A 25,831-nucleotide genomic window follows, 5' to 3' on the forward strand; every position below is an offset into this window, starting at 1 on the left:
TATGTATGACTTCATGTTAATTTTATTAAATCCATTATACATTTGGATAATACTTTTATTTAGCACTCACTCACTCTGTTCCAAATTATAAGTTATTTTACTTTATTCTAAATCAAACTTATCTAACTTTAACCAAATTTATCAAAGAGTATATTAACATCTATAATATCAGGGAAAGGGTATTTAGCCTAGTGGTTAGAGCGCATGAGTAGCATCCAGCAGGTCTGTATTCGATTCCTTGTGGTAGCGAATTAAACGGGTCTAGAATAAAAAAAATTATAAAAAAATAGGTTGGATTTCCATATTGACTTTGGCAAAAAAACATCTATAATATCAAATAAATTTACTATAAAAATATATTTAATTATCTATCTAGTGAAACTACTATGATTGTAGATATTTATATATTTTTAAATAAATTTTGTTAAGATTAAAAACATTTGATTTGGTTATACAAATCTAAAATGACTTATAATTTGAAACAAACATGTATCAAGCATATGTTTATAAACTTTGTAAAAATTGAAAAAAATATTTAGAATAACTAAAACGATTATTTTGGAACTGAACATTTTGGAAGCGATGGAGTGAGTTAGAAAGGTGTAGGTCGACTCGGACCGCCAAAATAAAAGCGCGAGTGTGACGATGACAACGGGGAATTCGGAGCCACATGAATGTCAAAATGTTTTCCGCCTAAAAGGGAAAATGAGTAGCAAAATTGTGAAAAGAACCAGGCAAGTTTTTCCCCTGGTGTGGAAAATATCAGGAATACCCCTGGCGTCCGCAGCCCTAGCAAATCGATCCCCCTTCGTCTTCCCCATCCCTTTCCCCTTTCCTTCGCCCGTGGCCGCCGCCGGGCACGCCCACCTGGTTCCTCCTCGAAGCGGCTCCTCGCTTCTGGTGTTCGTGCTTCTCTCCGTTCCCCCCTCTCCTGGCCGGGGAAGGCGTGGATCCGAACTTGGGGGGCTGATTTCTCCTCTTGCTCTTGTCGGTAAGTAAATCTATTTGCGTTACCCAGATTTCCACTTTCCACGGGGTTGGACTGAACTGAATCTCTTCCGTCCAGCACCCCCATGGGTTGGTGTTAGAATCCTGCGTTTCAGCGAGAAACAGCACTCCTTTTTTGTGTTTCATTTAAGTTCGTATGAGTAATTTTTATTTGGATCCCCGCTCCAGTTTCTCTGGGCTGGCTTGCGAATTCGCGTCGCATCCTCTGGGATTTTGTCTTTTTCCCCGTGCCTCGCCGCTGTTTCTGTGGTTGATGTTTGCAGTCGTTGCGATTTGTCCGAATTGTAGGGGATTCTTGAGCAAAATGCTCCTCTTTCTCTCTTTTACACCCTTTTCCGAAGTTCCTTCGTAAAGGTACCTTGGCTTTTGTTAGTTATTATCATTGCAGCCCTGCAATTAGGAACGAATGGCACTTCACCCCCATCATTCTCTCCTCAGCAGGAAGTTTAGTTCAGCTTCAGCCACTATTTTTATTGGAAACGTCTCAGCTCTTAGTGAAGAAAAAGCAGCCCATGAGTAGGATCTTGTGTTAATGGAATCGATATGCGCAAAGATGCATATCCACGCTTCCGTGACTTGAAGCCTTGAGGTTAACAAACGTGGTGCTAGTATGAATTCATCCGGGTCAGAATTGTTGCACGGTGTGCCTGCATGTTTGATAATATAAAATTTCAATTATCTTGTAAACTATTGTAGTGAGATTAATATAACAATCTAAAAAGTTGATCAGATCTTGGACATGATCTTGTTGTTAAGTTGAATTTCTGCATATTAGAGAGCTTTATCTGTTCTGTTATATGCACATGGACATTTCTGACCAATTAAGCTACATGCTTACCAATCATGTGCTCTCATTACCCAATTTAATTGTGCGCTTCTTGTTAATCTTGAATTTTAGGCACCTTTGCCTAGAATAACTGTGAGTTTCAGGCTTCAAAATGCTCATAAACAGCTCTCCTCCCTTTGATATGATGTTTGCTCTCTGTCCGTTTTGAACTGCTGAGCGTATTTTCAGTGCAGTGGGATTGTGTAGGTTACATCTGAGAAATTTGGTGGAAAGTTATTTGCTTTACTTTTGTTATTATGTATATTGTAATTATACTGAGCGCTGAACAACTTGGTAGAAGCATGGCGGACGGGGGCATTTTGGTAGCCATTTGCCAATATGGTGGAGAGTTCACTTCTGGCCCCAATGGTAACTTGATATACAAAGGAGGAGAAGCACATGCTGTCGATGTCACTCGTGATATGTCACTTGAGAGCTTCAAGGATGAGGTGTCCAAGGTGTTCCATGTTGATGTCACTGACATGTCATTCAAGTACTTCCTTCCAAATAATAACAGAACTCTCATCACAATATCGTGTGATCGAGATTTGCAACGGATGGTTGATTTTACTACTAGTGCTGCACAAGTGGAAGTTTTCTTGATTAGTAGAGTGGAAAACAGGTATGTTTTGTTGCACCTTATCATTTTATAATTCATGTTGAAGAGTCTGCGTTGCTCATATGCTTCCGTGATGCATGCGTTTCTCGTGCTGGATAACCAGGAGTATTGTAACTTACTCTGGAGCATCTGCAATTAAACCTGGGACTACTGCACCTGGTGATAACAAGAAAAGGCCACCTTCCAAAAACAAGTAGTTTGCACTGCTCCAGTTGTCCTTTCATTGTTATTTGTTACCCTCTTAATCTTAAGCTCTACATGATATGTTCTCTCTTTGTAGGGTTTCCAAAAATAACAAGAAGACTCCGACTCCCAATGTTCCAGGAACTGCAGTTCAAGCTAGCGCGAATAATGTCAAGCAGCCAAGACCGGTTGTTACTGAAAATGATGACAACAGGTACAAAATCATTCTTCGTATAACTGCTAATAACTGCTACATCTTTCATGTCTTCTTTGCTCTTGGATGTTTTTGATTTTGAAGAAATGGCAGGAGTTCTTCATTCATAAAGTGGAGGGAAACGAAGTGTATACACAATTGCTTTAAAGCCAAACTTTGAGGCCCATCCTAGCTCAAAAATGATATAGGTTAGCGCCAGTTAGAAAACCAAATAAACACAAATTCTGACGGGTGGGGGATTTCTTCCCTTTTCCCCTGGGGTAGCGGACAACTGCAATTTGGTCGTTCGTCTGAAAAGCGACCTCATAGAAACCTTTTGCTCTGAGATATTATTTACAATAAGGAATTTTTCATGTTGCCATTGAGAAATGTGTAGTCATTTTACCTATCTACTTCATGTCTAGCAAACATGAAAAACAGCTATTTTAGCCCCCCTAATTTCAAGAGTAGCCTCTTTAAGTGTACCTTATTTGCTGGTTAACCTATAAAATGCCTATTTTGGAGATTAGCATGTACCTTATTTGCTGGTTAACCTATAAAATGCCTATTTTGTAGATTAGCATTCTGGTTAGCCTATATTTCCTGCATACCTTATTTGCTGAAGTTCTTGTTTGTGCCAGCACTGCCACTTCATGACAAATACATCATTCAGCTGACTTCATAATTTGTGATTTCAAAGTTCTTCCATATGTTGATTTATATAGTACTTTTTGTTATTTTACGGAACATATGAGTGAATACTTAGATATTTCTGATCACGGTCCACATAAGATGATTGACTAACAGCGTAGGCATATTTACAACATATTTCCCCTTTTTTGTTATTGTTGTAACTTGTAACTGCTAAGCAATAATTTTCAATGTTCGAGAAAATGTAATTAAACATACGCCTAGGCGTGCTTAAGCGCGAAGCGGAGGCCTAGTGCGTTGCCTAGGCCATAAACGTCCAATTAAATGCGGAGTCACCCGTTGAAGCCATGGATGGTGAAAAAAAAAACAAGAGCAGAGATGAGATTAGGATTGCAAAATGGTTTTGTTGGGTGTGATTCCATCTATGCTTACTTCATGGTGCCCGTGTCGCTCGATTTTGCCCATCCTCAGCTTGATTTTGCCACTGGGTTGCCCGCTAGGTGGTGAGCCATGGAGGGGAGTGGACGGAGTAGGGGCAATGCGCCGTGGAGGGGGAGCGCTGGTGCTCCAGCGAAGGCGGGCTGCAGTGCGCACAACCTCTGGGATGTGGCCAGCGCCGGAGAGAAACAACCCACAGAGGAAGGAGATGAGGGGCCTGTTTGTATTCGCTTATTTCCCGCTTATTCGTGGAAATAAGCCATAAGCCCACCCAAACACCTTGCTTATTTCTCGCTTACCACGCAAGCCACTTAGCCCACAATCCAGCATACAACTAGCGCTCCGCTTTTCCTCTACGCGGCCTCGGAGGCACTTCTCGGGCAAGCGAACCGATTTTCCCCGATACCCTCGCCCCACCGACACCCTGCGTTCCTGCCGTCCACCCCCCGCGCCATTGATCTGCGCCCGCCGCCGGCCCCGTCCACCGCCGGCTCCGTCTGCCGCCCGCCACCCTCCACCGGCTCCCTGCTCAAATCCCACCCTCCACCGGCGCACTGCCAGATCCCGCCCGCCACCTCCTGTCCAGATCCCGTCCACCACCGGCTCTGTTCGCTGCCCGTCGTTGGCTCCGTCCTCCTTGCCCGCCGCCGGCTTCGTCCTCCTGCCCGCCTCCCTGCCTCGTGTCCTCCTTGCCCTCCGCCCGCCTCACGTCAGTCTGCCGCCACCGTCGGCTCCTTCCGCCGGCGCCCCCCAGCGCTTGCTCCCGTCCGCGGCCAGCCACGCGCTCCTCCTCCCCGTGCCTCCGCCTCCGCCCCTGGGCTTCCCCCCGCCGCCCAGAGTCTAACGAAGTGCCGGTTAGAGAGGAATTTGTGATGGAGATGACCCTTTTTCTTGAAATTTTGTCAAGTTCTAGTGCTATCTTTGTGAATGGTAGGTAGGAGTTTACTGCTGACTGAGTTCAAGACTCTTGTTAGTTGCTGATTAGCACTAGTTTGCAGATATATAAATAATTTGGCATGTTTGGAGGAAGACTGAAGAGCTTAATTCTCAGTGAAAAATAGTTACCATTGTTTAGGTAACCTGACCACTTAATGCTTTTAGGATTTGCTTCACACAGAGTTCGCTCATCAGTTAATTATGGTAGAAATGAAGTAGACTTATCTACCAAAAGGACATTCTAATACTTCTTTGCCCTTGTTGGCTGTGGATGGAACCAGACTTAATAATATTATTGTAATGCAATTTCTATTTAACAAACTCAAAGACATTAGAATTATTATCTTCTCCTCAGATTCACAACAAAAATGAGCTATTATCAGCCTCAGGGGCATTTAGGTCAATTTAACAGTCAGGACAGGCAATCAACACAAAATAATCAGGATTGCCAAACACCCAGCTTATTCAGACAGCGGATTCTTCAGACAGCAGGCAGGCTTATTTGATAAGCCTGTTTGCTAGATAAGCGAGTTCTAGAAAAGCGTATACAAACAAGGCCGAGATTTGGGAGAGAAACAACCGGCGGCGGCTGTCTGTGGTGTGTTCGAGGAGTGCTAGGGCAATATGAGGTGGAGATGGGCTGGATGGACCAATAATTGCAGCCCATGTAGTGCAAGGTTAGTTGGCATATTGGCCTTTCATTGTATAACGGGCTGAGATTGGTATAGAAATGGCCCAAATATTCTTTTGTTATTATTTTACTGGTATATACGTGTAACGGTTAATCATGATTGATCTACGCTTAGTCTTCCTAGGCGCTGGGCGGCGGCCTAGCGCCTAGCATTTTTTGGAACCTTGCTAATTTTACAGATGATGCAATGTATTCACTTTCAGATTTTGTGCAAATTATACTTGTATTGACTGCTGTATACATTTTCTAGTTTCTTCTATTAACATTACTTCATCATTTCAAGTAGTCATAGTCTCAATTTTGTGGGAGTACGAAGTTTTACCAAATAGTGCTAAGTGAACTTCTGTTGTAGTTCATCTTGAATTTCCAGTCTTTTAAGTACATGCCATTTTATCATCTGAAGTGTTATAATATCAGAACCATTACTTCTTTGATTAGTCAGTATTTCTGTTTTGTTGCGGTATGTTATCAATTCTCAGTTGCTATTATCAAATTTCTCAAACCAGGGTTTTCCAACTGGAATTTGGAAGTGATATTGCATTTGCCACCCCACCTGGAGGTGCTTCGACTGCACCAGGCATTCTGGATCAGCAAAATCTTGCTCTTGTTGATGCCACACCTAGGTAATTTTGTTATCCCATGTTTTCCACTCCAAAATGTTGTACAAAAAGGACAAGTTTCACAGATGTTGGCAACTATGCATGGCTTTTGCAGGGACGCAGTTGGGCTTTTTGATGATTCTGGCGACCCGTATGTTGGTTCTGAGATTACTGCAGAACCTCAGCATGGACTTGACAGTCCTATTGTATTTTGGGATGACATTATCAAAGGTGTTGGCCAAGAGTTTGATAATGTGAAGGATTTCCGTGCTCAGTTGTGCAAATATGCCATTGGGAAAGGATTTGCATATAGATTCATAAAAAATGAAACAACTCGGGTCACGGTAAAATGTGTTGCGGAGGGCTGCACGTGGCGATTGCATGCATCTGAGTCATCTCGTAACAAGAAATTTGTTATCAAGAAAATGACAGATGAGCATACATGTGGAGGAGGTAATGGAGAAGGTCAGCGTCGAGCGACAAGGCAGTGGCTGACTAACATCATTAAGGAGAAGCTGCATGATAATCCAATGTTGAAGCCGAAAGAGCTTGTCAAAGAAATATATGAACAATATGGAGTTACGCTAACTTATTCGCAGGTTTGGCGAGGTAAAGAAGTAGCGCAGAAGGAACTGTATCACGCTATCAGGGAGACCTACAGCCATTTGCCCTGGTATTCTGATAGACTTATTGAATCCAACCCAGGAAGTATAGCTTTGCTGTCTCCAATGGTGGATACAAAATTCCGTCGCTTTTTTGTTGCATTCCATGCTTCTTTGCATGGCTTTGCAAGTGGGTGCAGGCCCCTCTTATTTCTAGACAAGGTTCCACTGAAAGCAACAAATGATTACAAATTGCTGGTGGCGGCTGCCGTTGATGCAGATGATGGCGTCTTTCCAGTGGCATTTAGCGTGGTTGAAAATGAAAACTACGATAGCTGGATTTGGTTCTTAATGCAGCTGAAATATGCTCTCTCAAATCACAACTACCCTTACGAAGCCATGACATTCTTGTCCAGTGGACAAAAGGGTCTGGATGCTGCTGTTTCTCAAGCTTTTGAAGATAGCCACCATGCCTTCTGTTTGCATCATATCATGGAGGAATTCAAAGGCGAGCTGAGGAAGGGGCCATGGTCACAACAAATAAGAGATGGCATGATTGAGGATTTCACCCGTGCAGCTCAAGCATGCAGCATTGAGGATTTTAATGCATCCATTGAGAGCATAAGAAATATATCCACTGAAGCTGCTGACTGGATCATTGCAAGCAAGCCTGAGCATTGGTCAGATGCCATTTTCAGAGGATGCCGATATGATCATTTCTCCTCAAACATTGTTGATGCCTTCAATAACTGGATACCAACCAAGAAGGAGGGTTCAATAGTGCTGATGATTGACTCCTTGAGAACAAAAATTATGGAGATAATAGAATCAAGGCGTGAAGCTTGCAAGGCGTGGTCAGGGCCATTGACGCCTTCCATGGAATATAAAGCAAAGGAGGAGATGATGAAGGCTGGTAAGATGACCGTGCTGTGCTCCTCTGAAACCGTGTTTGAAGTGCGGGGCAATGCAATTTTTGTTGTCAATCTTGCAAACTGGGAGTGCACATGCCGGAGGTGGCAACTTTCTGGACTCCCGTGTGTGCATGCTGTTGCTGTCTTCAATAGGATTGGGCGATCTTACTATGACTACTGCTCAAAGTTTTTCAGATTAGAAAGCTATCATTTGACTTATTCAGGAACAATCTTCCCAATACCTGACATGGATACAGTTGATTTTAGTGCTGGGGCAAATTTAATTCCACCTCCCAAGCCTCGTTCATCAGATAAACCGAGAAGGAAGCGGTTTAACCCCAACAAGGTCCCTACAGTTATACGACTCTGCAGCAGGTGCAAGCAAGCAGGCCACAATAAGGCAACCTGTGAAGCTATTTTGTAGACCGAAGTAACTTTCTGCCCCTCGAGTGTGTATAGTAGCAGGTAATATTTTTTTTATCTTTTTGTCCTACTTTGGAATTTTGACCCTAAATTTTCCCCATATTTTTTTTATCTCTCGCCCTACTTTGGGATTTTGACCCTACATTTTTTTCCAGAATAGGACCTGGCTCCCATTTGCTTGAAATATGCAAGTTTCTTTTATGTTCTCGTTTGACATCTTAAATATGCATATAATTTGAAGTCTGCAATGTCATGTAGAATGATTATTTTACAAAAACTGGATCTCATTTGCGTGCACATCCATGCCAGCATTGTTGTCTTTTGCATATGAAAGAAATAGCACTTGAGAAGTTGATAGCAAGTCATTCTAGTGTATGCAAGCTTTCAGGGGCCCTGAATAACGCAACCAAAGTTTGCCGCCCATTTTGACTATTTTCTTGATTCGTGTGGTAACTTTTAAGCTTTGAGATCTTAAGGCCGTACATTGTAAACAGGGGCGGAGCCAGAAAACTGTGATGAGGGTGCCACACAGTAGAAAAATACATTAGAAGAGGGTTTATTTTAAAAATTTTCCATGGTGAAAATATGTGTACATCTATAGAGTTATATCCTAGCATAGGGGGTGTTTGGCACCCCTCAGCTCCCCTCTCCTGCCGTCCCTGATTGTAAAATTTCTTAGTAACAGCACTTGGTCAGGACTGCATTGTATCATTGCTATGCAACATGTTTTTTCACAGAAGAAACATCTTCCGTATTACAATGCAATAACAGCATGCAGTTTGCTGACAAGACGTGCTTCGTCTTGCTGAACTTGCACTTTCCACAGGGTGACCCATGTATCATATTGGGGGCAGGGAACTCCGAATTTGTATCATAACACTACTGCGACTGGATGCACTTTTAGTACTTGCTCTTACTCACTCCTACATCTGTTTCTCCATTTCAGTGTCAGTTTTTTGGCGGAGCATGGCCAACGGGAAGATGGTGGGTGGTTTTTGCGGAGCTAATGTGGTGAAGAAATTCCACACAAGCTGTTGGGTGCGCTGGTGGTGCCTGCCTTTTGTGGTTATTACTTGGATCTAAGGGGACATGGGATATCAGGCATATGATTCTGTTTATGTGGGAGCTGTAGTTTAAATTTTCTGTAGTGGGAACTCTCGGTAGGTCGAACATCTGTTTACGATAATCGCTGAAACAGCTAGGTCGAACAGTTGGGAACTCTAGGTAGCCCGTAATTTTATCTTCTAGATGATGTGATGCTTGTTGTCATGTACTAGATCTGTACGTGTACATGCTTTGTTTGTTGTTGATCGTAACATTAGTACAGCTCTTGTGTGCGCACATAAGTAAACGGTCAAGTTGTTGCCCTCTGATGTCCAGGTCAGTGTTGTCGCAGCAATTATAGATGGCCAACACGGTCCTAGCACTATCTGGAACGGTACTATATATTAGGCACGCTACTACTCCTACCAGGCACCATCATGCCAAGTGTTATGCTGGCACTATGAGCAGGGTAGTCCGTTGCGCTCATGCTGGCTCTGTCACTGTATTCACTCAATTCAAAACTTCAACAATTTTATAACAAACATACATATATGCATTCATTTCCTCGAACGTTCATCGATTTCATTGTAAACTCATAGATATAGATCAATTTCATCATAACTTAGACATAAATACATCCATTTCGTCTTGAATTTAATAGATTTTCAAAGCACAATGGGGTAATCTCGAGTCGCATGGCGCCTGGCCCAAAACCGTGCCATGCATGGGCCAGCACTATGGGCTGATATGGCGCCCAGGCACTACCCTATGCACAGGGCCGGCCCAGGTACAATTGCATAGGACTGAGCCGTGTTAGTGCTATGCTTCGGGCCACCCATTAGGTCCGGCCCATCTGACCACCTATAGCAGCAATATTGGTAGCACACTTTTCTGAAATGAATTCAAGGTGGCCGAGAGTGTGGCTTTCCTGCATGTGCAAATCTTGGCAACACATCATGCACCGTCCAAGCAAGTTTTTGTACAGTGCTGTTTTTTTCTTTTCTTTTGCAAGTTATGGATTCGTGTCCGAACTATAGTAGCTTGGCCTACTCCTTCACGAGCGATGATCAGGACCAAGCAGAGCCCGGCAGATGCAGATCGAAGTCGTTCCTTTTGCGGCGAGACCACAAGACCGAACAGGAGAGTTCCAAGTCAGATCGTGGCGACGACAGTCTCTATGCGCAGGCGTGCATAAGTAAACACAGGCGTACGTGTGCATGTCCATAGCTGGATAACCAAGTCTTAAAACGCGTAGCAGACGCCGCACCACGCCGAGAATCGCAGCGATCTTTCAACGCCCACCCTGCCGCTGTGCGCCATGATCGGGAACGGGGTCTGCGCCCTGCGCCCACCAGCAGGGAGAGACATATGTCAAACGGCCACATATGACGGATGCTTTTTTTTTTTCTGATTATCAACTCGGACTAAAACTCCACCTTTAATTCTGGTTGTAATGGTAAGGATGGACCAGGGAATCTGGTGGAGTATTTAGTCATGGTTGTAACGGCTAGGATGGATCAGGAATCTGGTGGAGTATTTAGTCCCGGTTGTAATGGAGCATTTAATCCCGGTTGTAACGGCTAGGATGGACTAGGAAATCTGGTGCTAGAATGGACCAGGGAATCTGGTGAATCATTTAGTCCCAATTGGAAAAACTAACCGGAACTAAAGACCTTTAGTCCCGGTTGAAGCAACAGAATTACAAGAAATACATACTATTACAAGTAATACATACTACTGACTTACAACTTTAATTAAGTGTGGGTACTATCTATTTTCATTTTCCTTTTCCTTACCTAATTAAAGTTAGTTAGTTCTAATATGAACATTTATGTATGCAATTTCCACCGGATTCTCCTTGTAATTATGATTGATCAAAACAACGTTATTATGCTTGATTTGTTGAGGAAACCAAAGGACGAGTACCAAGACATTCAAGATATACTTAACTTGTAATAATTCTTGATCTTTATCTCTATGCAAAAATTTATTTTCTAAATTTTCACCTAACACTATATCATTCATTATTTTAATTCGCAGCCATGGAAACAATTCCGTAAGCACCACCGTGGTGATTTTAAAGAAAAACTACGGTAATTTTAAAGAAAAAACTTACATTCAGGATAACGTTCCCGGTATGTATAAAGTTTGCGCATTTTGTACATTCTATAATATGAATATTTTATAACTTATTTTTTTCACTAAAGTGCTTAAGACAGGAATAAGAGAATAATTTATGTGGATACTACGTTTCTAAGCACATGCACCATTTCATGAGGGACAAGGTGATATCGAACCATATAAAAAATCTATTAAGAATTAATCATTTTCTAACTCCTTATGTTTAATTGTTAGTGTACCATTCACATATTTCCAAATTACAGATGATGCATATTAGAGAAGAACTCTTGGAGGAGGAGAGGCTTTTGGCAATCCAAGAAACTCTCATAGGATTTTTGGTGGACGAGGTGATAAATCCCAATGGAGAATTTTATTCCGATGAACATTCAATAGTCGAACCGAGCAACACCAAGACTGGAGGATCCTAAGAATTACAAGGATAAATTATTGTATATATAGTAATTGTATAAATACTAGTTTGCTACTGAGAATTGTTTATATAGTAGTTAAAATTAAAATTATGCATATACTATCATGAAATATAGCATTGCAACAACAAAAAACATCTCTTACATAATTGGAACAGCGAAAGAAGAAGAGGCCAAAACAAAGAAAATACCTATATGCAACATCATGAACAAGTTAGTGCAACATCCGATTGCTAGCAAGTTGGACTATTGCAAACAGATGAAACATCAAAAGCTAACTTTTGCAACATCCAAAAATTTCTACTGCAACACCATGAGGTACCTATTGCAACATAGCCGTTGGGAAGAGAACTATCTTCAGATCTACAAACAGGTCGGTCGCCGAACCCGACGACCCGTACAAGTGAGCTCCGGTTGCTAAACCACTCACGACATTGTCGGCTTCACCGGCTGGCCGGTGGTCGGCAATCGCCGTGGCGCAGGTGCGGTAGGCAACTAGCAGCTGTTAGTTTTTGGGTGGATGGGCGCTAGCGGCGTGTACACACCTGCCACTCCTGGAGGCCCTGCATGTCGTGGGTGCACTTTCACTCATTGGCCTCGCCAACACATCGTGGGTGCGCACAGGCACACAACAATGGCGGAACTGCAGAACAGGCTGACGGCCCTTGTGGATGGAGATAGAACAACAACGACTGGAGACTGCTCCGTTGATGGACGGGTGTAGAGGAGGTTCAGCTGGCAGCTGGGTGAAAGCGGTGCCACCGCAGACGGGAACTCGTCGGAGAAGTGGATGTTGTTAGCGGATTGGAGAGCAAGGAGAGGGAGACGAGGGGGCCCTTGGCACTCGTGAAGCGAACTGGGAACAGCTCATCTTGCATGAGCGGTGCAGCTCATCTCGGAGAGAGAGGAGGCGTGTGCAGTGTGGAGCAGGATAGGATCATCAGACATGAAAAGCAGCCGTTAATTAGAATGGAATAAAACCTCGGGTCCGGTGCTTTGTTATCATCAATGCTATCTGACTGCTTGCCCAGACAGTACGCCACATGCTTCCGATCTACGTAGCTCGTGTCGGACGCCCGGCACATAGCATTTCCGAAAAAAATCTGCGCTCCAATAGCTCCCCAACCTCGCCACAAAAATACGACCATCCGAATCCTGCTTCCGTTCCCCCGCAAATTTGCGCGAACTCGGCGCTTCCCGAATCGCTAGACTAGCGCAACTGCTTGGCCGTCATCGCATTCGTCTCTACGGAGCACGTATCTATTAGGTCAACACTAACTAAGCACGCAACAGATCCATTATTCGATGGCCGCCTCCATGCTCTAAGGCGCGGCTGCCAGCGCGCTCCGCCGCCGCTCCTCCCTCTGGCGCGCCGTCCCCAGAGGTGGCGCTCCGTCTCCGTTTCAGCCGCAAGGGCTCCGCACCGGCGCCGCGTCGCCCCCGCTGCCGCCACCGGCCGCGTCCGCTGCTTTTCGCCACCTGTCCGCCGTTGAATGGAGGCGGCGTGATGGAGACGGAGAGGAGGAAGGCGGTGGACGAGGCGAAGGCGGAGGTGCTGCATCACATGATGCGCGACGACGACGCCGGCGGCGGCGGAGACGCCCGACGGTGGATCGTCCAAGATGGAGAAGCTGGTCGGCTTCCTCCGCCGCCAGGTCCCGCACGACGACCCTCCGGCGTCGGAGGACGACATCAGGGACAAGCACCTCATGCTGACGCTGCTCGTCAGGTCGGCTCGCGCCGAAGAGAAGCTGAGCGAAGGGACGCGACGGATCGAGCTGCTCGAGGAGCAGATGGGCATTAGCATTCTCAGGGTCTTCGGTCTGTTTCTTACCGTCTTCGTCGGCCTGCCTGTACTTGGTTTAGCATGCTTGATCGCTAAATTATTCTGGCTGGTATTATTAGCTGTAGTTGCACCAGATCATGCTAAGACGACGAGGTAATTACTCCTACTGCTTAATTACGACCTAGCATTAGAGCCATGGTTGCTTGATGTCCCTAAACGTTTTCTCGATTCGTATGGTTTTTCTTCATGGTAACAAACGAAAGAATATTTTTCACCATGTTGTATGTGGCAGGAGTGAGAAGTTTTATACCCTTGCATCCATTCTTAAAGGAAAGTGCACGATCGACAAAGGCGACTAGAGGATGGGGGAGTCTGGCGTATCCACTACGGGAAACCTCAAAGTTGCCGAGTGTAATTGCTTCGCCGAGTGTATTATTGTGGGCACTCGGCGAAGGACCGGTTTGCCGAGTGCAATCCTAGAAACACTCGGCAAACATAATACACTCGGCGAAAACACGATTTGCCGAGTGCCACCAAAAAAACACTCGGCAAACACCCACGGGGCACTCGGCAAAGATGGAGCACTCGGCAAAGTCTTGAGCACGTGACTTCCACGTGCCGCGCTGGGCCAGCGCCGTGACGGACGTTAGGCTTTGCCGAGTGTCGACGGGGGGCACTCGGCAAACCTACTAGTTTGTCGAGTGTCGTGATGGGACACTCGGCAAACCTATTAGTTTGCTGAGTGTCGTGACGGGACACTCGGCAAAGTGGCGAGTATGCCGAGTGCTAGAGGGAACACTCGGCATACTTTAGGGTTTGCCGAGTGTTTTTTGACACACTTAGCAAAAGTAATTTTTTTCCCTCCTCCACCCTCCAAACTTTTTACACTCCACATGTATGGCATTTGGCACTGCATGGTAGAAGGTGGACTATTTATTGACCTGTTTGCTATATTTAATCAATTAATTTCATTTAGAGTAATTTTTTGATTTAAGTCAAATTTGAACTGCAGGTGATTGGAATAATGGAATAATATGAGTGGAAAAATCATATACATGTTAGTGAGTCCAAATTGAGGTCTCACCCAGAAAATGAAAAGAAATTTCGAACATTTTGCTAAGGAAACACGACTACGAACGTGTGGCCAAATGATTGTTTAATTCTCAAAAATACAAACGAAGTTTGAAAATCACGAGATTTTGCAAGATGCTATGATTTCATATGCAGAGGCTGTGGTAAAAAATTGACAAGGTTTCGCACAAGTTTTGACATATGATGTTTAGAATTCGAAGCATCTTCGGAGCGGATTTCGTAGAAGTTGGAAGGATCCGGTAAGATTTTGAGATGAATCGATACTTGAATTTGTCATTGAGTCCCAATTTATTTTTATAGGCTATAGAGAACATAGATTGGTTCATGTCAAATTTTGGAAATTTTTCGGATCCGTTTGGTAATTTTTATTCATTAATTGCACGTATATGAATTTAATAGATATAAATTTAATATGAGCTATAAATCCATGAAATAATGGAATAATATTACTTAAAAAATGAAATACGCAATGTTGAGTGAATTTGACTAGGTTTTTGCAAACTTTACATACTTTTAATTAATAAAAGCAGTTTGGACATGAAATAATAGTACCTATTTGCCGAGTGTCAAGGGATGGCACTCGGCAAAGAGCCTATTTGCCGAGTGTCAACCCTGGGACACTCGGCAAACGTCGCCGCGGTCCACCTGTCAGCTGCAGTTTGAAATCCGAAAAAAAAAATTTAAAAAAAAATTGTTTGCCAAGTGCTCCTGATCTAGCACTCGGCACTCGGCAAAGCCTTTGCCGAGTGCTAGATCAGGAGCACTTGGCAAAGCGGGCGCCCCCACCACACTTAGCGCTTCACGCGCCTCACGCGGACAGGCACAGGCACAACACACACACGCCCACGCCCGCGCCCGCCCGGCCCCTCGCGCCCGCTCCGCCGCCCCGCGCCCGCTCGGCTGCCCGGCCCGCGCCATCGCCGGCCGCCCGTGCCGACCCCCCGCGTCCGCTCCGGCCGACCCCGGCCGCCCCCGTCCGGCCGCCGCACCCGCCCCCAGCCGCCCCCGCTCCTCTGTTCGTGGCCGTCGCCCCTCCGTCACCCCTCCGGTAAGTTTCTATGCCGCTACACATCATAAATTAGAGTAGGCATGAAATTAGAAATTAGAAAATGTTGAAAAGACTAGAGAGGTGGTAGGATGTGGTAGGATTTATTTTAGAAATTAGAGGCATGAATTTAGAAAATTAGAGAAGAAGGAAGAGTGGAAATTAGAAAATGTTGAAAAGAATAGAGGTGTGGTTGGTTGTGGTTGTGGTTGTTGGCCATCGTGCCAACTCTTTGGTGAGATTGTGGTTGTCGGCTATCGTGCCGTTTATTATGTTGCAGGTTTTGAAAACCTCCCCGTGCAGGGGAGTTGCTGCCGAAATTTTGACTTAAACAGTGCTCTGTTTCTTTTGTTGCAGGAGAGGCTTACAAGGACCGTCCTCGACTCGTCACTTTGCAGGATAGCAAGGTGAGGCATGCTACACCTCTCTTTCCGTATAATGTTCGTATATCACGTAACCTAGTTAGGCGTCTCCCATTCGAAAGAGATACGTTTGGAAATATGCAGATCTTTGCATATCTATAATCGTATCTGTTTCGAATTGTCCACGTTTTTTGGACAGCCGGAGGATGTGTAGGTGGGTTTAGTATCCATGGTATATTCCGGTTCGAGATAGAGTTTCGGCAGCACCTTCCTGTTGTTCTCCAGATACACAATCTCCTGTCAAGGACGTGTATTTGGAGAACAGCGGGGAGGTGCTGCCGAAATTTTATCTTGGGTCGGAGTAGACCATGGATACTAAACCCACCTACACATTCTCGGGTGGGATTAGGACCTATCTTTACCTAGTAGACAATATAGGAACGTGTATATGTAATGTGAAATTTGTATTACTCGCTTAAATGGTAGAGGATGGAGGATCGTCAGTGGATGTACACGGGTCGCTGTAGTCAGAATACGTTGACCAATGAATGGATTGACAAGACGGATGCTTTCTTGGAACGGGCGTTTGCAAGTGTCAAAGGAGCTCGATCGACTTGGTGTCCGTGCAGCAAATGTGGAAACATGCGTCGGCAAACCAAGCTAGACATGGGCAAACATCTTGTGAAGAACGGATTTACGTCAGACTACACCAGGTGGATCTACCATGGTGAATCTGACCGTGGGAGAGAGGAGGTCCTGAGACAACGCATCGAGGAATTTGATGATGATGCCGGGGTGGGAGACATGTTAAATGACTACCATCAAGCACACTTCGAAGAAGCACGTAGGGAGGAGGAGCCAGAGGCTACCGCTAAGGCTTATTATGAAATGTTGTCTGCGGCACAACAACCCCTTCACGGCCATACCAAGGTTTCTCAACTAGATGCCATTGCACGCCTAATGGCTGTGAAGTCTCAGTTTAGTTAGAGTCGAGACGCGTTTGATATTATGTTGACAGTTTTTGGAAGCCTGCTCCCGGTTGGTCATATCTTGCCAAAGAGCATGTATGAGGCACAGAAACTCCTTCGTGCACTTAAGATGCCATACGAGCATATACATGCTTGCCCGAAGGGATGCATCTTATTTAGGAAAGAGTATGCGGAAGCAAAATACTGTGTGAAGTGCGAATCGTCTAGGTTTCTGGAGGTTGACTGTGGTGACGGTCAGAAAAAGCAGCTCGCAATTCCTGTGAAGGTTCTACGGTATTTTCCTTTCATACCGAGGATCCAACGGCTTTTCATGACTGAAGAATCCGCGAAACAGATGACATGGCACAAAAATAGCCGTCGCTATAATCCTGAGAAGCTGGTACACCCATCCGATGCTGAAGCCTGGAAAAGCTTTGATGGGGTCGAGTACTACGGAAGAATTGAAGAAATATACGAACTCACTTTTCATGGGTGCAAACCTCTTAATCCAGTTATATTCAAATGCCATTGGTTTGATCCATCTGTCGTGAGACGGGCCCCTAACCTTGGGCTAGTCGAAATTCGACAGTCATCCAGGTTACCAGGAGACGATGTCTATATTGTGGCTCAACAGGCCACACAAGTTTATTATTTGTCATACCCGTGCCAAACCGACAGCTGTCTTAAGGGTTGGGATGTTGTGTACAAGGTATCGCCACACGGTAAACTACCTGTACCAAACAATGAAGATTACAATATAGACCCCGACACGTACGAAGGAGAGTTATTCCAAGAAGATGGGCTCGAAGGGAGTTTTGTGATAGATTTAACCGAAGCGATCGGAATGGAAGTAGACCACGATCGGGTTGCTGCAGAGGACGGTGGAGACGAGGTTCAGAATGTGAAGGACTTAGAATTACTTCAACGATTACAGTTAGCTAATGACAGTGATGACGACATTCCTTCTTCGGAGCACGAGCTTGACTATATCGACACGCGTGATAGTGATGATGAGACTTATGATCCAACTAATCCCGATCATGATGATTATTTCTAATACATGTATGATTCGTACTAATTTAGTTATAATTTAATTATAATTTGCATATCTTTGTAATTATGTTTTGTTTGCCTATGCTGACTCGTGTACTCTTTTTAATTGCAGGTCATTGAGCAATGGTGGGCGGTATGAGGAAGCTCACATCGATTTGCGAGAGACTGGCCGCGGCAGGGACTGGTTCAGGGTCAGGGTCACGTTCAGGGAGCGGTCAAGGGAGGCATCGAGGCAGGCCTCGACGTAGGGTTGAGGAGGAGGAGGAGGAGGAGGAGGTGGTCCAGAGGCCTCGAGGGAAGGTTAAAGCGGCGAGGCCCCCGTCGCCTGAACCTGAGGTGGAGGAGGAGGAGGAGGAGGTACCTTCCGCACACGCCTCTGGGGACGAGGAGGAGGAGGAGGCGGAGGAGGAGGAGCAGCAGTAGCAGGAGGAGGACGGGGAGGCAGGGGATGCCCAATCCAAGATATGGTTGCGAGGTCCCTCATCCCTCCCGAAGCGGCCGATACCTGAGCATTTACGCCCACTGATTAAACCGGTTGGGACCAAGTAAGTAACTTTAAATATTCTTAATATTGTTCTTATGTTGAAAGTTACAAAAACTAATAATTCATATTAATGACTTGTGCAGGAGTTGGATTAAGCTCAGTGGGGGTGACCACAACCGTAAGGCCAACGGGATCCTTGGCCTTTTGTGCAGGGTTCACTTCCCTGGCTTGGTGGTGTACGCCGGACAGCAGCAGCCAACCTACACGTGGGACCACTACGTCGCCGCCCCCGACGTCCTTGATCGTCAACAGAGAAGATTCCCCAACATAGCGGAGCGGGTCAAGGCCGAGCTATGGGTAAGTACTCCTCGTACTAAATTGCTCAATACATCACCTACTTTCGACATTTTTGAAATAATAATTGTATACGCGTGTATATGCAGGACTTCTATAGATGCCAAGAGGGGTTCGAGGCCAAGGCGAAGGCCGTCTGTGATGTAGCTGCCAAGAAGCTCGTGAAGGACATGCATTACGAGGCGCGCATCTAGGCCATCATCGAATTCCACGCTCAATACAGACAGATGAAGGTTAGAAAAGAGGAGGCAAGAACAATGAACATGACTAAGGACCAATTCATGAGGGTAAGTAAAGAACGTTGATGCTTACTATTTATGATTAATTAGGCTCATTTTCTTTTTCATATGTCACACGCTTGATGATGTAGGTGCCTCCGTGGTGGTGTCGTGCGCATATGCCGTGCTGGGAGAGGATGGTCGACGTGTGGTTGGAGCCCGGGTGGTTGGAGAACCACCTTGCTTGCCGGCAGCGGCGTTTGCAGATGCCGACTGCACCACACCATCAAGGCAGCCAAAGCCTTGATGAATATAGAGAAAAATGGGTACGCAACTTCAATTCTTTATTGTAACATTCAGTTCTACGTAATTTTTAATGATTTTGTATTTTGCCGCAGTCGGCGTCACATGATGGCCAACCTTGCTCCCAGCTCAAGGCATGGGTCCTCTCCAAAAAGGGCAAGGCGATGGCCGATATAGATTTCAACCCAGACGACCCGTCCGAGGCGTACAGCCACCCTAGCATACACAGCCGTGTCAGCGAGTATACAAAGATGGCTAGGGAGGTTCACGGGCCAGACTTCGATCCGAGCTCCGAGGACATTGATGGAGAAATCGTGATGAGGGTGGGAGGAGGCAAGAAGCATGGCCGATATTGGATTGGCGATGGCGTCATCGACACGGCCTCTACTCCCACTCTCTCCCAGATCCAAGCTAGGAGCACGGACTCGAGCCCGGCGATACGGCCACGACCCACCGCTGCACAGTTCCAGATGGAGGCTCTACAAGTTCTTTATCTTCCATTCATCGTTCGTTTGTTGTTATACTTTAGCTTTGCATTATAACATTGCAATGAAATATTGTAGGCCCAGGTGGAAGAATCAAGGAAGAAACAAGAGGAGATGGCGGCGCAGATGGAGGAAATGCGGCGGAGGATGGAGGAGGAAAACCGGATTAGGATGGAGCAGATGTTCCAGTACATGCAGAACTTTGCTTCGAGCATGGGACAGTCTTTGCCTCCGCCACCGCCGATGATGTTCCCTCCACCTCAGCCACCCACGACTACTCCTGTGAGTCACTTGACACATTGTGCTTAAGATTTAATACTTTAAATTTGACAACTTTAGATGTTAGCTCAGAATGTCCTATCCTATGTGCAGAATCAATCGGCGGCTTCGAATAATGAAGATCAAGATTTGTCGCAGTGGTCTCCTTGGCCTCCACGGAAGTAGACTTGGTTGTGAACAATGTGGAAACTAAATTGTGACAAGAACTTGGATTTATGGATTATTTCGTGCTTATGTTGAATTATGCCTGTGGTGTTTATGAATTATGCCTGTGGTTGTGAATTATGCATGTGATTGTTTATTACAAATGCCTGTGATATGTGTATTGTGAATTGAGAGGGGTCCGTTATACGTGGCAAAATGTCGAAAAAGGGGGGGTTCTGGTCACTTTGCCGAGTGTTACACTCGGCAAAGAGGGGCCTTTGCCGAGTGTTTTGGCTTTAACACTCGGCAAAGGGGCACTCCCAGGTCGAGCCGCGGCTTGTTTGCCGAGTGTCATGGACACGGCACTCGGCAAAGGGCCCATGTTTGCCGAGTGTCACGGACACGGCACTCGGCAAACACGGCCACTTTGCCGAGTGCTGACACTCGGCAAACATGGGCCCTTTGCCGAGTGCTGACACTCAGCAAAGCCCTGGTGTTTGCCGAGTGCCTCCCGTCTGGCACTCGGCAAACCGGCCGTTAAACCCGACGCCGTCATCGCGTATTTCGCCGAGTGTTTTTGGCCGTCGGCAAAATGTTTGCCGAGTGCTCGCGTTTTGACACTCGGCAAACTAGGCTTTGCCGACAGGAAATTTGCCGTGTGCTCTTTGCCGAGTGTTACACTCGGCAAAGCCTTTGCCGAGTGTTTTTGGGCTTTCGCCGAGTGCCTCTGGCACTCGGCAAAGCTTCTGTTTCTCGTAGTGATCTTAATTTCCGTCCGCCTACCGTCGAGAGATTACACACGTTCCCAAAGATCTAGTTAAGGTCATTCTCAATGCAAACTTTGCATTGAGAATGGCCTAAGGAAGCTTTGAAAATAAACACCATGCTCCCTTGGCCCTTGACCACCATTAAACCGTTGATGTGACTACGTGAGTGAGAAAGATATAGTTACGGTCATTCAGGAGGAAGATCGCATTTGCTTCCCTACGTTTTGTGTTTATAAGACTTTTGTTCTCAATGTCCCCTTAAGGCCTTTAAGATTCGAAAGGTCAGAGTTCTGCATATATGAGCAGCAGAATTTGTACGATCTTAGCGTCTAAACATATCAGCTCAAAAAAATCTACAACTTAGCATTGTAGGCACGCATGTTTGGGGATCTTAAGGATGATTTCCACCCTCGGTTCGACCTTTATTTTATCCCACATCATTGTCAGGGTATAAACCCCTTCGTGATCTGAATTCACATCCATTCACCGGAACTCGAGAAAATAGAGGAACAAATATTGTAGGAAGCTGAGGCCCACTACAAGCCTTTGGAGTTGGCTACAAGATGGTTTAGGCTAGACCCTATCTGCGCCGTCATGGCCTCCTTCCATCGTTGTGCCATGGTGGAGTTCACAAACTTGTAGCAGATCATCGAAGGTACGTACTCGGAGGTGATGATCTAATATATATGTGTGAGCAATGTTCTTAATGTTATCCAATCTGCTAGCAACACATTGCCTCCTTTTATGCTTTCTACTATCATGAATGTTTTTATCCTTAGTCTAATCCATGGTTAGACTATTTGGCATGTTTTATATAATTATGGTAATTAGATCTACTATGTTGACTTTTCATGAATACACGTTCATTCATGGTCGTTTCCTTAGAACCTCTCGTGCAGAACGTTAGGATCGTGATAGGATCTGGACTTAGCAAGACATTAGTACTTAGAGGTAGATCAGAGGTAGACCGGAGATAGTAGTTTAAATAAGTGGTGCCTTCACCAATCTTAAGATCTGCCCAACCTAGTATCTGGAAACTGCTTAGAGCAACTCCAAGAGGCTGCTAATCTTACCCTCAATATATTTTTTAGGAAAAAAAAGAGAGAAAAAATAAACTCCAACAATCCACCTAAACCTTTCCCAACTTTTTAGCGACGCTAAAAAACAGCCTGCCACCGCGTATATTTTAGCGTTGGCGTTCCTCCCCCAATCCTGATTCCCGCACGCCCGCGCGTCCCTTCCTGGGCCCAATACGATGACGTGGCCTGTGTTTGAAATACTGGGGGCTATTTATTAGCGATCTGCTGTAGACTGATATGTTTTTGGGGGAATTTTTTTTTGAGAGAACCCCTAATATATAGTTTTGGGGAAGAATTTTTTAGGATACTCTTGAAGTTGCTCTTATAAGGTATGTTTCCTACCTTGTTTCATAAAAGAAAACGACCACAGATGCAAATGTCAGAGCCAGCAAGAAAGGCTTTTCCGATTCCATGGACCTGTCTCCTTTCACTAGTAGAGAATTGGACTTTAGTCCCGGTTGGTAGGGTGCAAATATCCCGAAAATCCATCCGGGATAAACCAACCGGGAGCTCCCAGGAGGCCCCCCACACGCGCAAGTCGCAAGTCACAAGTCACGCGATTTTTCACGCGAAATATGCACGTGCGCGGTTCGTGGGATTCGAACCCACAACCTCCAGCCTCGCGCGTAGCTTCCTTGCCATCCCACCTACACACCACATCTGAGTATGTAGGGGATGCTATCCTTTTGTATTAACTCGTGGGGACCCTTTTATCCCTATTTCCAACCGGGATAAAAGACCCCCTTTTATCCCGGTTGGTATTACAAACCAGGATAAAAGAGTTCGAAGATTTAATCCTCTACCAGTCACCTTCCAGTCACCTCGTTGGGGACCCTTTTATCCCGGATTGAAATACCAACCGAGATAAATGACCCCCTTTTATCCCGGTTGGTAACACCAACCGGGATAAAAGGGTCGATGAAAGACTTTTATCCTGGTTGGTGTTTCAAACCGGGATAAAAGGTCTCTCAGAGTCTTTTTTCCCACTAGCCTTTGCAACCGGGATAAAAGGTCCCGGTTGGTGAGCCCCCCACCAGTGACCGAGTTTTAGTCCCGGTTGGTGAACCTTTTGTCCCGGGCCAACTTTAAACCGGGACAAAAGGGGGCGCATGGAAAGCCAATTCTCTACTAGTGTTTCTTATTGGTTTCCATGATGACTCCATCAGTTAAAATCGGGAAAGCCGCTTGACATCAATACTATTAATTTGCAGCAGGAAAGTAAACAGGGAACAAAAGAAAAACAGCCAAAACTTATGTGTGCTGTCTTGGATTCCGAGCAGTAAAGAAAGCACCGTAAAATAGGCAAATACTAGTAGCCCGGTGGAGATTTGGAGTGTAGAAACATGATTAAACGTTTCTCTTCCCATTAATTCCCATTAATTTGGAGTGTAGAATCATGATTAAACGTTTCTCTTCCCATTAACTCCACCTCTTTCAGTTCCAGATGTGATACGTATATATACCCCAATCAAGTATCCAAGGCTTTTTCACTCATCGATCTACACCGTTCATTCTTCCTTAGGCGTACGCGCAACCATTCCAATCAACGATGGAGGCTTCTTCACAGAGGAAGAAGCTCTCAGCAGCCGGCGTCGTCCTCCTGCTCGCCATGGCCGCCGGTACGTGCATGCATTGCATGTCTGAGACATGCAAGAAGTCGCAACGAAAATTGGTGATCTCGTTTGTTTATCTGAATAACGTACGTGGATGTGCTTGAACGAATAAGCTGCAGGGCTGGTTGAGGCGGACGAGTGCTTGTCAAAGAGCGCCACGTTCAAGGGTATCTGCATCCACTCGGATAGCTGCCACGACGTCTGCTTGCAGGAGAGCCGCAGCGCCTACGCCAGCGGCAAGTGTCGTGGCTGGTATCTCACATGCTGGTGCATCTCGCGACGCTGCTGGGGCCTGTACGCACTTGGATGAACCAGGAAACCGTACCGATATGATGTGTAATGTTGGGTTGTGGGGTCATGGTTTTGGTACAGAAAGCCAGCCCATCATCATGATAAAACTGATGGACTTATCAGCTGTTATATATAGTGTTGTGGTTCTCCAGCCCAAATTACTATTCGTTGACTTTTCTAATTGCACCAGACATAACATATATCTAGATGAGTAACTAATTCATATTTAGTTTTTAATTGATATTTAAATATCGGATTAATTTTTAGTCGCAATCCAAACAGGGTATTAGTAAGAAATGTCGTGCCTTGTAGTACCGCTCCGTCCGGTGAGGCCTTCCGAAACATGTATTGGATTAGACGACGAGCTAAATCTCAACTCTATATATATTGTTTGTGTTTCTATTTAAGGTTCTTCGTGTACAACGTATAAACCTGTTTATATATATCAAGCAACATAACATAACAAGTATTTCTCTGGTAGTAAAGTATGTCAATTTAACTAGTTATTTTTATGCAGACTTCAAGAATTATTTTACAAGTTGGAGTGCCAGTACAAGTGGGAGCCGAGCCCTCATGGAAGTGGCAATGTCACTCGTTGGACTGCAATGGCTCACTAGAGGTGTGTTTGGTTGGTTGTATCATTTGATTCATGTAGCAAATGATTTAAAATAATGATGATCCTTTTGTTTGGTTGGGTGAATTGTACAACTCATCCAGGATGAAATCATCCCACTTAATACATTATTCTACTAATTAGAGTGAACCATATGATACAAGCAAATTGGTTGAACCACCCCATCCAGGATCATCCATGCATGCATCATGTGGTCCATGCAACCAAACACACCCTAGAAGTCATCCCACCTATAATGTTTTTCTAACTCCGCCACTGCATGTGTACAGAATATGTTATTATTACCTAGAGTGTGCCTAGGGATAAAACAGTAAGGATTCTAAGATTCCGGGATATGAATGTTGAACTATATATGTTGAATTGATGGTATATTCAAAATGTTAAATCAAGGCCTCGTCATTTTTAAGGCTTGTTTCAACATTGTTGTAAATAATATATTGTTGTCCGTCTATTCAAATCGTTCTCTAAAGGAAAAGTGAACATTATTAGTGTAACTTTCCAAAAGAAGTATGTATAGTACTATATATAAGAAGGAAAAACAGAATAGACGACGAGATCGTCCTGGGGCGCCCCCAAAAAAAAGGCAACAGTAAAAAAAACGCGCCAGGTAGGGGTCGAACCTACGGCCTTGTGCTTAGGAAACAGACGCTCTATCCACTGAGCTACAGGCGCACCTGATGCTTTACTTCCTACGATAGTTTATAAAAAATATATTTTTCGATGCTTGAGCTCCAGCGAAATGTGAACAGGTGGTGTACCTAATTTTAGTTACAATAGGAGAGGGAAAAAAACCATTTGCATATTACGAGGGAAATAATCATTTGCATGAGGGTATATAGTAGTATATTTAAGCCAATTAACAAGCTAATTTTTCTGGAAAAGCACGGTCTAGTCTTGGTTAGGTTTTTGATCTAATTAAGGGCATGTTTATAGCTAAGATTAGCCTTATCTTGTTTGGAACCAAAACTTATTTTTAATCCATTTATTGGTAAAAGTCCATTCTATCCTAAGGGGATGTAGGAGAAAAAATGGTAGGATTTTATTGGGAGAGTATTCTTGGTCTTTTACCATTCGTGTCTAAAATTAGCCCTAGTTAACTGGGTTTGGAGGACTAAAGTTTTCTTTAACCCCACTATTTAGATCATCGCGGGCTAAAAACCCAAATAGGACCTAAGTTTTACTTCCAATTGAGAGCAGCAAT

General features: G+C 44.9%; 1 protein-coding gene and 1 non-coding gene across 4 annotated transcripts; one reads left to right on the top strand and one right to left on the bottom strand.

Moving 5' to 3' along the window:
• The first annotated feature begins 720 nt into the window (after positions 1-720).
• Positions 721-9,447, top strand: LOC117838215 (uncharacterized). 3 transcript variants are annotated; one of them, XM_034718156.2, is made up of 7 exons: positions 721-991; positions 2,133-2,456; positions 2,557-2,646; positions 2,734-2,850; positions 6,052-6,168; positions 6,260-8,122; positions 9,027-9,447. In XM_034718156.2, exons 2-6 carry the CDS (start codon positions 2,137-2,139, stop codon positions 8,079-8,081), a joined length of 2,466 nt encoding a protein of 821 aa, XP_034574047.1. In that variant the 5' UTR covers positions 721-991; positions 2,133-2,136; the 3' UTR covers positions 8,082-8,122; positions 9,027-9,447. The 3 variants fall into 3 exon arrangements, with proteins under 3 accessions (XP_034574047.1, XP_034574048.1, XP_034574049.1); XM_034718157.2 differs by having other exon boundaries at positions 2,136-2,456; XM_034718158.2 differs by lacking the exons at positions 721-991; positions 2,133-2,456; positions 2,557-2,646 and adding an exon at positions 5,210-5,531 and having other exon boundaries at positions 2,746-2,850.
• Positions 9,448-25,229: 15,782 nt separating this feature from the next.
• Positions 25,230-25,302, bottom strand: TRNAR-CCU (transfer RNA arginine (anticodon CCU)). The gene has a single exon. It is a non-coding gene; the product is annotated as a tRNA-Arg (tRNA).
• Positions 25,303-25,831: the final 529 nt, after the last annotated feature.

Source organism: Setaria viridis, chromosome 9 (assembly GCF_005286985.2).
Source record: "Setaria viridis chromosome 9, Setaria_viridis_v4.0, whole genome shotgun sequence".
Taxonomy (NCBI): Eukaryota; Viridiplantae; Streptophyta; class Magnoliopsida; order Poales; family Poaceae; genus Setaria; species Setaria viridis.

Bases quoted from the DNA above. Each gene is read 5' to 3' on its own strand.
- LOC117838215 (XM_034718156.2), top strand. From the start codon at position 2,137: ATGGCGGACGGGGGCATTTTGGTAGCCATTTGCCAATATGGTGGAGAG. The intron at 2,647-2,733 runs GTAGTTTGCACT...CTCTCTTTGTAG, and splicing joins AGGCCACCTTCCAAAAACAA to GGTTTCCAAAAATAACAAGA. The intron at 2,851-6,051 runs GTACAAAATCAT...TTCTCAAACCAG, and splicing joins ACTGAAAATGATGACAACAG to GGTTTTCCAACTGGAATTTG.